Source organism: Ochotona curzoniae, unplaced genomic scaffold (assembly GCF_017591425.1).
Source record: "Ochotona curzoniae isolate NIBS_2020 unplaced genomic scaffold, NIBS_Ocur_1.0 contig_2692, whole genome shotgun sequence".
NCBI lineage: Eukaryota > Metazoa > Chordata > Mammalia > Lagomorpha > Ochotonidae > Ochotona > Ochotona curzoniae.
In genome coordinates this window covers 21,106,163-21,118,332 of record NW_024465556.1, presented here as the reverse complement: position 1 = coordinate 21,118,332, position 12,170 = coordinate 21,106,163, and the positions used below count along the sequence as shown (strand labels likewise).

At 53.1% G+C, this 12,170-nt stretch overlaps 1 protein-coding gene across 4 annotated transcripts; it reads right to left on the bottom strand.

Moving 5' to 3' along the window:
• Positions 1 to 7,478: 7,478 nt before the first annotated feature.
• RPS24 (ribosomal protein S24) lies at positions 7,479 to 12,045 on the bottom strand. Of its 4 annotated transcripts, none has more exons than XM_040976028.1 (6): positions 11,945 to 11,992; positions 10,828 to 10,893; positions 10,535 to 10,744; positions 9,921 to 10,031; positions 7,932 to 7,952; positions 7,487 to 7,579 (listed from the first exon to the last, which is right to left on the bottom strand). In XM_040976028.1, the coding sequence occupies exons 1-5, from the start codon at positions 11,945 to 11,947 to the stop codon at positions 7,950 to 7,952; spliced, it is 393 nt and encodes a 130-aa protein (XP_040831962.1). In that variant the 5' UTR covers positions 11,948 to 11,992; the 3' UTR covers positions 7,487 to 7,579; positions 7,932 to 7,949. The 4 variants fall into 4 exon arrangements, with proteins under 4 accessions (XP_040831958.1, XP_040831962.1, XP_040831961.1 ...); XM_040976027.1 differs by lacking the exon at positions 7,487 to 7,579 and adding an exon at positions 9,799 to 9,801 and having other exon boundaries at positions 7,935 to 7,952; XM_040976026.1 differs by lacking the exons at positions 7,487 to 7,579; positions 7,932 to 7,952 and adding exons at positions 8,353 to 9,313; positions 9,799 to 9,801.
• Positions 12,046 to 12,170: the final 125 nt, after the last annotated feature.

The window sequence follows — 12,170 nt, the reverse complement described above, 5'->3', positions numbered from 1 at the left end:
GAGTGGAGTTACTGAAGACCCTACAAAATCCCCCAGGTCTGTGCCTCACTCAAGACCCAAACATCCCCTATGGCAATCCCACCAGGAAACAGCCAGACTTGCTCGTCTGTCACCGCCAGCAGGAAGCTCAGCATCCATCAGCTGCAGCCCTGGCCGTCTTCCCGTGGTTTGCATACTCCCTTCAGAGCAAATCTCACCCTGTCCAAACTGCGGAGCCTGGATGCTCCACCCCCTGACCAGGCCTCACCTCCCAGGTCATCAGCTGCAGACAGGCCAGCCCTAAGGCCCTCTTTCCTGGTGGCTGCCAAGACTTCACAGAGCCCAGGCAGGATCCAGTAGGCTCCTTCACTCTGGCAGCCCACCTGTTGTGGAAGCAACTGGGGGGCAACTCACACTTTTCTTTCTGGCTCATACTTCCCAGACAAGTCATAATCCTGGCTGTAGGATGTGCCTGGCTGGTCACGATGCTCACAGAACCCGAGGAACAGTAACCAAACTGGGTGGTATCTGCTATAAGCAGACACTCCAAACACCAGGAGGGAACCAGCCCCCACAGCCACACGGACCTGCCAGCTTAGTAAGGAGCCACTCTTGGTCAGTGGCGTCAAGCTGGAGTGTCAGTTCTCTGATCTCTGGAATGCAGGCAATACACTGAACAACTGTTGAGGGGACAGAAGGTAATCCACTGACAGAGAGTTAAGTGAAAGGCAGGCGATGGATGCTATGGCACAGTGGGCTAAGCCACCACTTGGGACATCCCATACCCAAGAGCCTGGTTCAAATCCTGGTGCCTCTGCCTGCAGTCCAGCTTCCTGCTTACATGCCCTGGAGGGAAGCCAGAGATGGCTGAAGTGCTTTGGCTCCTTGAGAGATCCAGCTAAGGTTCTAGACTCCTGGGTTGGCCTGGCCCAGCCCCAGCTATAGAAAGGTGAGCCAAAGGACCTGTGTGTGGGTGGGTATATTTCTCTCTCAAGAACATAAAAATAAACAGCTTATAAAATAAAGACATAAAGACGAAGGTATCATTGTCACCTCCACAGGCTCGTGGGAGCCCTGACAGCAGCTCTGAGGGTCAGATCCCCTCAGGAAGTGATAACCCAGGGTGCCAGCACATTTCCTCAGGGGAGTATCTTTTCAACAACTAGTGCCAGAGCAATGGGAGATTCACACAACCAAGAACGAAGTCAAAGTCCTTCCTACACATCGACAGGAATAAACTGAACAGATCCTACAGACCCGAGTGGAAGCTGAAACGACAGAACTGATCAACGACAGGGAGTCTTTGTGATCTTGGGTAAGACCACAGTTTCTCACGTACCATAACAAACCTGAAAGTGACAGGGCCAACACCGTGGCATAGTAGCCTAAGCTCCTGCCTGGGACGTCAGCACCCCATTCAGGCGCTGGTTCATGTCCCAAGTGCTCCACTTCTGATCTAACTCTCTGTTTATGACTTGGGAAAGCAGCAGAGGCTGGCCCAAGCCCTTGGACCGCTGCATCCACATGGGAGACCTGGAGGAAGCTCCTAGCCCCTGGCTTCAGATCAGCTCAGTTGCATAAATGGGCTGCTGCACCCATTTAGGGAGTTAAAACATTTGTCTTTTGAAGGGTACCACTGGGACAGGCTTTGGCATGGCAACTGAGATCACTTGGGGTGCCCGCAGCTCATAGCAGAGTGCGTGGCTCGGGTCCTGGCTCTGTGTCTCGGCTAACTGCACTGTCCTGGAAGCTAAGGCTGAGCTGTGAGTGACTAGCAGCTGAAGGCCTATAACCCACATTCACGTGGTTAACAAAGCCAGTTCAGGGACAGCACTGACAGATGTGCCAATCCTCAGCTCCTATACAAGGGGCAGATGCCATGGGAACAGGGCAATGGAGTGGACAGCACAGCCATACGTTGTAACCTTCAGAACAGAGGGGCACGGCATGTGAATGGCCGAGGGCTCCGCTGTCAGCAGAGCCCTCAAAATCCTCCTCGCTAGGAGTGCGCTGAGGGCTTTGGGCGAGCCCTGTCTCCCCCGGGCCTCACCCACAAACAGCAGGGAAGTGAGCAGGACCCACACATTGCAAGCACAGGAGCTCGCCCAGGCGCCCCAGAGAAAGCTGCAACGGCCTCTTTGTTCAACATGGTTCCACCACCAAGAGTGGAGCTTACAGCTTGAGTAATTTCTTCCTTTTTTTAAACAGCAGAGAGAAGGAGAAACAGAGAAAGGCCTTCTATCTGCTGGTTCACTCCCCAAATGGCTGCAACTATAGGGCTGGGCCAGGAGCTTCTTCCGGGTCTCCCATGTGGGGACAGGGTCCCGAGCATTTGGGCCATCTTCTGTTGCTTTTCCAGGACGCATTAGCAGGGAGCTGGATCAGAAGTGGAGCAGCTGGAACTCAAACCAGTGCCCATATGGGATGCCAGCATCGTGGGCAGTGGCTTACCCCGTTAAAGCACAAGAGCAGGGCTGCTTTGGGCAATTTCTAAGCAGACTTTGAACACCACCGCTGACAGAGCAGGAGGCCAGACAACACAAGGCCTGGGAGGCCCCTACGGCTCTGGGGACGTGCACTTCGAGAAGGGAACTCCAGGGACTCTGGGATGCCAGGCCCAGGGCTACCAAACGGAGGGCCCTCAGAGACAGTGTTTCCAGAGGAAATTATTACAGACTGCGACTGCGGGCAGGACAACGCACCGCACATCTCCTGTCTTCCAGTGATGCAGAACAGAAACCTACAAAGGCAAACTCTGTCGTGTCTCAAGAGCCAGACTTCTAAGAAAAAAAAAAAAAATGATAGGTCCCACCTTCTTACCCACAGCCAGACCCTGGAAAACACCTCCTTAAACAGACACGGGAAATGGAGGCCCCAAGTCCTGGTGTGCACACCGTTTCTGCCGCGCAGGACGCCCTCAGGCCCAGGGGCCAGGGATGAAGGCTGTGGACAGGGCTTGGGGCCCAGCGCGCAGGCCACCCCGCTCACCTCGTCAAAGAGCAAGACCGAGGCTCTGCCCTGGAGCTGGAGCGCCACGCTGCACCAGAACTGGCTGCCGGCCCGTGGCCCTCAGCTTCGCAAAGCCGCGCGAAGCCGCGGGGCCCTGCAGCTGCAACGGGAATGCTGTTTGCACAGGATCCGCCGAGGCGGCCCGGCGCCGCAGACACGGCCACGCACACGTGAACCGCACAAAGCCCTCCAGGTTCAGCTTCCCTACCAGGGCCGAATGCTATAAACAAGATTACCACCCCCCTTAGACCTTCTGTGAGAAGGAAGAGTGACCTCTCCAGTTGATCTGGCATCAGGCTTTTTTCACGCTCGCACTTCAGGGAAGCGGCCTTGACAACAAAGCTTCCAGTCAGCTTCCAAGCCCGTGTCCACAGCGGCCCCTTGTGGCTGGCCGCGGGCGTGCCGGCTCTGTTCCCGGAAAGGGAAGGCCGGGCCAGCCACTGGCCCACCTGGTCCTACCCTTGTGGATCTGCAGCAGCTCTCCCCGCCCACCTCGCAGGTCCCCGGCTCTCCAGGCCGCGACTGCACCGTGCCGAGGACTGTTACAAACGCAGATCTTGTCAGACCGCCCAGCTTCTGACCCGGGAGATGAGGGATGCCAGGATGCTGTATTTGAGGGTTTTTTTTTGGATTTACTTATTTTCATACCACAAACCCTAGTCCCCAGTAGTACAAGAATATCGTAACATTCACAAATTCATTAAAAGCAAATATATGTGAGGGGAGGAATCCTAGCCCCTTCATGAGATGGAGCACAAATGTCCCCAGGCTCATCCTACAATGCCAGCACGACACAGCCTTAACCTCCCCGAGTCTCCGTTTACTAATCTGTAAAATGGGGCCACACTCCCTCCCTCATATCTTTTGTAAATGAAGGAACCAATCTGTACCACATACTTAGCTCAGTGCTGGAGCTTATTCTACTCCCAAAGATATTAACAATTCTAAAAGCATTACTGGTCACCCAGCAGCTTATCCAGGAAGGACAGTGTGTCCTACTAGGGACAGAATTCCCGGAACGTGCCAAGTCAGCATCTTCTTGATGCTGTTAAGACTTCAGACCCTAGGAAAACTGGGGTAAGAAACTGGACACCTATATATATGTATGTATTTTTTTAAAGATTTATTTTTATTAAGTCAGATATACAGTGAGGAAGATCTTCCATCTGTCAATTCACTCCCCAAGTGACCACCACGTCCGGAGGTGAGCCAATCTGAAACCAGGAGACAGGAACCTCTTCCAGGTCTCCCACATGGGTGCAGGGTCCCAAAGTTTTGGGCCGTCCTTGACTGCTTTCCCAGGTCACAAGTAGGGAGCTAGATGTGAAATGGAACAGCCAGGATATGAACCAGCGCCCATATGGGATCCTGGAGCATGTGCAAGGTGGGGACTTTAGCTACTAGGCTACGGCACCAGGCCCAGACACCTATACTTTTAACTAGTTCCCAAGTGGCCAGCTTAGGAACTCACTGACCCAGTCCCTGGAGCTGAGGCGCAGACAGGAAAATACAAGCTAAGCCCTGCACTCTGCTCCCATTTCCCTGAAGAACCACTGGCTGGCCTTGTTCCTTGGCTGTCTGCTTGCTCTTTGCCTCTCCCTTATCTTTCAAGGCCCCAAAGAACACTGTTCCCTGTATCTCAACCAGACAGCCTCCGGACCCAGCTGGTGCTCACCCCTGGGAACCCCCAGGCCCCAGCCTGCCTGCACTGGCCTTCTTAGCCCAGTTCCTTTTGTACTTGGGCACTCCTTGCTCTCATGCTAAGAACAGGCACAGTGCTATCAGGTCCTGGGCCTATGGAACTTCATGGACATGTTCAGCTTATCTCCTCAGGTCCAGCAGGGACTCGGGCACAAAGCAGCTCACATGGGAGTGTAGTTGGCCACCCAACTCTTACCCAACAATCCTTTGGTATGTGGCACCTCGCTGGGCATAGTTGGTAAAGAAACCCAAGTCCACTGCAGGCTTTAAAAAAAAAAAAGTGAAAACAAAAAACATGGACTATGTCACTTGGTGGACTCTTCAGCTACCTCATCCTGCTTGGAGTGGTGAGAGTGGCAGCAATTCATAACTGTTTAACTGTCAAAACCACCTGACCAAGACCCTTGGAGCATGCCCCACATCAGGATCCTGGGATGGGTGGGACACTGGTTGGGGCTTCTCCCTTTACCCTAGAGAGGAAAAAAATGTGGAAACAAGTCTTACCCACTTTTCTGTAGCCCTTGAACCTTTGTGCCCTAACTGTAAATGTAAAAAAAATTTTAAAAGCCCGCTCAGTTGAGCGACTTCCACAACACGGGCCCGACACCTGCCTCTTGGGGTACTGCCCATCAACGGCTGCCATGGCTGGCAGACTCCAATGCAACACGCTTACTGTTCTCTAGGTGTTTTGTAGGTAGAGGGTTCTTCTACCCCTTCCCTTCCTTCCCTTCCCCCTCCTGTTCTTGGAATTACATTACTGCAGTTCAGTAATGGTTGCAAGCTGAACACTAGGCATATGGCAAGGTAAAGTCTGGTACGCTATAAAGGTGTAGTTCAATGTTTCACTGGAAGTTCTACTTCCATTTGGAAGTAGATGCATCCTACATAGTACTTCTTCCCAGAATGCATCTCCATTACAATTTATCCATGGCAATGTATATTTGACATGTACCTATTTTGTACTTTGTTAGGTACAAAGGTGGCAAGAAGCTATCTCTAAACAACTTGCAGGTAACAGTTCAAGGTGCCTGGTTGCTCCAGTGTGCACAGAAAACACCCAAAGCTAGGGGAAGCTAAAAAGCACCCCAATCAGGAATGGTAACTTACTGGCTTAAGTCCTCACCTTGCACACACCGGGATGCCATGTGGAATCCTAGCTGCTCCAGCTCGCTGCCTGTAGCCTAGAGCAGTGGAGGATGGCCCGAAGCATTGGGACCGTGCACCCATGTGGGAGACCCGGAAGTTTCTGATTGCTGCTAAGGTCAACTCTAGCCATTGCAGCTGCTGGGGGAGCAAATAGCAGACAGAGGATCTTTCTCTATCAACTTCTCTCTGTATATCTGCCTTTCCAATAAAAATGTTAATTTAAAAAAAAAAAGGCACCCAACCATTCCCTTGGTAATGACTGCTCCCGCACTGCCATTCAAAAACTACTGATTTTCTTTAAGCTAGTCCAACGTCAGGAAGTAGAGTGCCACTATGCCACATGCTGCCACTTTCCCAGAGGCTCACTTCTGAAGACTGCTGACAGCACAAGGAGACCAACCTCAGGTTTGACAACCCCAGGAGAGTCGGGGAAAGAACATACTTCAAGTCTAAGTTAGCCAAGAAGCAGCTTCCAGCTTCAGCTGTGCTCCTCTAACTCTGCCTACTCAATAAACATAGATCAGGATAATCCACACAAGAGCTCAGAGACCACACCTGTAGAACAGGGAACAGCAGCCAACAGAGGGGACAGGAAGTGGCAGTGGCTTGGAGACAGAATACATGTCCCTAGAGTCAGGCCACCAACCGCCCCCCCCCAAAGAGCCACAACTGCTTCTCAGCCCAAATGACTGGACATCTGAGCCCTTACGCCAAGCTCATCTGAGCCTTGCCAAGCCCCCAGCACGTGGGGCTCACCAAGACTACAGTTGGACTTCTGTAACATCCCAACACAGGTTAATTACAACTCCCTCTTGCAAACAGACTTAAGTTCCACACTGGCAGAGAACTGCTCAAGTGAGGCCTCCACATCTCACTCCAACCTGTTCAGGCCCCCTACAGCCACACACCAACTGCAGACTAAAAGCACCTCACCCATAAAAACCACTGCCTACCTTGCCTCAAGGCAAGCAACCCCTGAAGCATTACTAAGACTCTCAACCCATCTCAGCCACAGAGGAGTACAGCTTCCATTACTGGTGCCCACCAATTCCTAATAAGGCCAGCCCACAACCTACTGTAGTCTGCAACAAGCTCCACTACATGGGTGACACAGTCCAGCACCAACTCCCCACCTGACACCTGCAGCCTCCAGCAAGCTGCCCGCACTTCAGGTTCCAACTTGCAAATAAATACACACGCAGCGAGGCAGCAACGGCTCAAGCACTTGGGGTCGCAGCAGTTCTGGACTCTAGGCTGCAGCCGGCTACGGAGCATTTGAGGGGTGAACCGTGGACTGAAGCACCATCTCTGCCTTTCAAACTAAGGACAGTTCAATGGTTTGAGTTACAGGGTAAAAGGTGCCAGGTGTATGGGTCGGTAGTGAGGCTGCCACTCACAAAGCCTGCGACTTACATTCCCAGTCCAGCTTCTCACGGATGCCCTGGCAGGAAGGAGGTGCCAGCCAAGCATGCCTGCTCTGCTACCCAGCGGCACAGACCACTGGCTTCGGTCTCGCCCAGGCTGGCTACACAGACCCTGAGCAGTTCTCCTCGTGTCTGCCTTTCCAACAAAATGAAAGCAGATTTCCAAATACAATCATGGAACATGTGAACGTAAAACTGCAGGTGAACTTCAAATGTAGTCCAAACGAGACACACAGGAAGTTTTTTTTTTACATTTTATTAATTCCCGTGAAAAACTCGCAAATCTCCGCAGATAGTCACTGTAAAATCTACTCCTTCGGCTGTGAAGAGAAAAAGATTAAGTTAGCAACTGTCTTTAGAATTGTTTTAAAACTTCAAACTTTTGAACTAAAAAAAGGTTCAAGTCTTCACAAAATCCAAAATAACACATGCAGAAGTTATTAACTACCTAGAATCAAACTATGTGAAGTTATTAACAATGTAACATTAAGAAATAAAACATTCAAGTTAGAAAACAAAACAGGTTAAACATTAACAACTTTAAAGCACAAAACCATGCTATTAGTATACTTTGAGGTTACAACTCTGGTAAATTATTTGGTAAACGTTTAAACACGATCTTTAGACTTAACCAAAGTATCTAACAATCTACATGAAAAGCTTGAATGATACCTGTGATCCATCTCCAGCTCACTGAATCAGTGGCGGGGAAGGGAAGCGGAAAGAGGGGAAAAAACACATTGTTAATGGTCCCTTTCCAAGCCCGACTCCTCCAGGTGCATGCAGGCATCCTCCAGACGCCTTCTCCTTCGCTGAGCTAGTCCAATCCAGACGCCTGCCTGACTACTGCGGCTGATGCAAAGGGGGCATGATGACTACAAGAGACAAGTCATCATGCCACCCTGGTACCACATCCAGGTCGTACCAGTGCCTGCACGTGCGTGAAGCGCACAGCTGCGCCCAGGCCCTGTGCTCTGCCCAGCAGCTCATGTCATAGTACCCCCACTGGCTGGCCGAGGATCAGTCAAGTCTAACTCAACCTCCACGAAAATACCCAGGCACACACCATGTGTTTTAAAAGCTTTCCCAGTTGCACACTTTCAAAGTCAGCATCCACACCACAGAAGTAGTGCAAGCAAGTATTTAAAAGGTAAGATCTGACTTTGTAGCAAACACTGCAATTGCTCTTCAAAAGGAGACTACTTAAAACCACCACACTGCACACAGAAGGCGATCGAGCCCAGCACCAGCCCAGGCAGAACTGGTTTTCCTGTCCGCGGTGGGACCAGGGAGCTGCACCTGCCCGACTGGCAACGGCTCAGCCCAATACACGTGGGACTCAAAGGCCCACTGTCCCACCAGGGAGCCGCTCTAGCAGTGCAGTTTCTCCTGACACACACCTCCAAGGTGCTGGTGGGGAGTTGGTGGCCACAGTCCACTTTGCTAGCAGCAGTCTGCCAAAAGCCCCCACCCTGACCCTTAGCACACTCAGGCTAATCAAGCAAAAAGGGAATATGGAACAAGACATTCATGGTTAGTGCTATAACAGGCTCTGATGGGAGTTTATAATCCCAAAAACAGCTCGATAAAGGTGGCACCAGAGACCTGGACATTATGCAAGAACATGGAAGGCAATGCCAGGTGTGCAGACAAGCTTTTCCGCCACAGCTGCCCTAGAATTAACTTGCTGTGGCCTCCGAGAGCCCCAGTATGACACACCCTCCAAGCCCAGGGGCCAACAGCCCAAGGTCACATGCCCTGAATAAGCCCCAGCACTAACTACAGCCTTTCCTGAACACCCCGCCATTTCCCAAGTGCTCCCCATCTTCCTCTGGTGAGGCACCTCTCCACATACCATGTGCTTCTGCGCCTCCCAGGTGAGTGCGAGTCAAGCCCTTCTCCTTTGCTCATAACTATCTCAAAACGGCATTGACATTCAATCTGATCACGCTACCAAACTGAAGTACAAACGCTAACATGCAAAGCAAACTCAGTGAAGGTGACGCATCCCCACACCGTGCTTACAATCTCAGTACCTGCTAGACACTTCATTTCTGATGAACAAGAAATCCAAGTAGGAAGGAGAAAGCAAAAAAAATTCACAGAACACTTGATTATTTGTTAATTTAACAACCCACCACCTTAATTCAACTATTCACAACTAGCTGGCAAAGCTGGTACAAAGTTGCTCATCATTCCAGTCACCGAGCTCTGGGCTAATTGGAAAGCAAGGCTAGGATCTCTCGGCGCCTCCACAGGGCGCCAGGCAAAGCAGGGGCCACACCGATACAGCCGTTCCTTAAGCCAGGAGTGGTGAGCGGTGGGTTTAATCCCAGGGATGGAGACCCGCTCTCCTGCAACAGCAGGTCACAACGGGCAAAGGAAAACTCCCCGACAGGGCTCACCAGGTGCCCTCCGGGACGGCTGCACCAATGTGGCCCCATGCTTCACCCTCATCAGGGCTGCGGGGGTGGGCCAAGCTACTCTACTCAGGTGTAGGGTGCAGACACTATGCCACACAGCCTCTGGAACACGTTACCTTCTGTCATCCAGCACAGGGGGGTGGGGGGGGGAGAAACATTAAGATAAGTCATTAACAAAATCGACATTTTGCAAACACTCAAGATTGACAAACAAGCTGGCATTGCTGAGACACCGTACCTTTTTGCCAGCTCCGACATTGGCCTTGGCAGTTCCCCGGACCTTCTTCATCCGGTTCTTCCTCTCCTTCCGCTGCTTCCTCGAAGTCTTCTTTTTCTCATACAGGCCATGCTGCAGACATACACACAGTCTCATCATCCACACTGCCCAGCAAGCCTGCCGCCCCCAGGACCTCCGCCGGTCCCCCAGGACCTCGGGGTACCTGGAGGACCAGGAATCAAACAGTTTTAAAGGGAACAGACTGAAGTAGCATTTCAAGCTGGCAACGTTTGCCATTCGCCAGCAGGGAACAGGATCCCTGCCCAGTGCACTCTGTAGTGCCTGGCAGGCAGGTGACCTGGAAACAACCCTGGTTCCAAGATTTCTGTGAGAGTAAGCCCAAATGCCAAGGCCATCAGCAGCCTGCTTCCCCCACCTCATCCCTCCACTCCTAAACCCACCTTCCAAACCCAATTCAGACACCAGGCTGCAGCGCTAACCCCCAGGCCTGCCTACAGAGATACGGCCTGTGAGGCGGGCCGGTCGGTCCTTCCCAAGCTGTGTGCCCTTGTCCCTGCTATGTATCCACAGCACAACGCTGTGAGCTGCCAAACCAATCTTAAAAAGACACATACTCTTGCGAGTCTGTGTTTGGGTTCGTTTTTCTTGGCGTAGTCCAAGGAATCGTAAATCATGCCAAAGCCTGTTGTCTTGCCACCGCCGAAGTGAGTTCGGAACCCAAACACGAAGATGACGTCGGGCGTAGTCTTGTACATTTTGGCTAGCTTCTCCCGGATTTCTGTCTTGGGTACGGTCGCCTTCCCAGGGTGGAGCACATCGATGACCTGAAAGCAGACAGGAGGTTGACTGTGCGCTCCGTCGAAACGCATCTTAAGGTAAGCACCCCTGCCAGGAGGCCCTTCCTCACCATTTGTTTCCTCTGAAGCAGTCTGTTAGTCATGAACTTCCTGGTCCGGATGGTGACTGTGTCATTCTAAAAAAACAGAACAGAGTTGATTTTAAAAACAAAGGCAAAGCCGATTTCCCCAGCCTGACAGCAAGCGCTCAGGACAACACCTAACCAACCAAAGCCGCATGCGACCGCGGGGAGCCCACCACTCGGTCCCGGTGGAGGTCGCTGTGCTGTCCGAAGTGGGATCCTGTCCTCGACCCCCTGCCCGCGACCCTGCCTGCACCTGCCTCGGATGACGACCTCAGCACCCTGCACCTGCTCGGCCCCTGCCCAAGTCAGAAAGCCCCAAACACTACCCAACTGTTGACCACAAGGAATTTCACCAAAGAGCTGGAGGGCCCAGGCTTAAAAGCGGCAAGCCACCACCTGCGGGCTCCTCTCCAGCCGGCCCAGTCCAATGCATGTTTAGACTTTGCAGTGCATTCCCGTTTGTGTCCTTTGAGAAAGACACGACCTGGGGGCTGCATTTCCTCCCGCAGAAATCGTGGGGCGCATCTCCACAGCGCACCTGGCCACGTTTCCTCGGCCAGCCCATCCCGTGGGCGCGTCCCTCCCCGCGAGCTCGCTGCACGGGTAACACGCAGGATCGGAGTTCATACCACACTCACGGTCACCCGAGCTCAACCACAAACCCCCAAGTCAGCAACAGGGAACATCCCACCTTCCAACAGGGCGCTGATCTCCTGAAAACACCAATGACCAGAGAGCAGACGGCGGCACCCGCAGGGATGGCGTCTCCGTGCGCCCCTGGGGACGGCGTCCCTGCCCGGCCGCGATCTCAGGCAGCTCCTGCCTCCGCTCCGCCCGCGCGCCGCCTACAGCCGCCCAGCCCAGCTCGGGGGTCCCGGGCCGCCCACCCAGCCCTGCGCGCTCCAACGTCCTCGGGCGCCATGCAGCCACAGCGCCAGAACGCGCCGGCAGCCAGCCAGCTCCCTCGGCAATCGACCTCCACCAAACACGGCCGGCAAGACACAGACGAGGCTCTGCGCGCTGGCCGATCACTCATCATGGCCGAGGGACGAAGGATGGCTCGGATACGACACGGATGAGGACCAGAGTCCGGGGAACTCACCATGATGGCGGTAGACCCTCAAACAGCCAGGGAGGAAAAGAGAGTCGCGCGGGGCCGGCCAATCATATCAGCGCACACGGAAGGCCCCCGGATGGCGTCGCGTGGGGGCGTGGCCTGGGCCGTGGGGCTGGCCAAGCCACTGCCTGACTGAAAATGCCTAAGACAACCTCTTAAATACAGACTGGCTTGTCATGTGGGTGATGGGCGTGGAAGTCGTCAGGCCGTG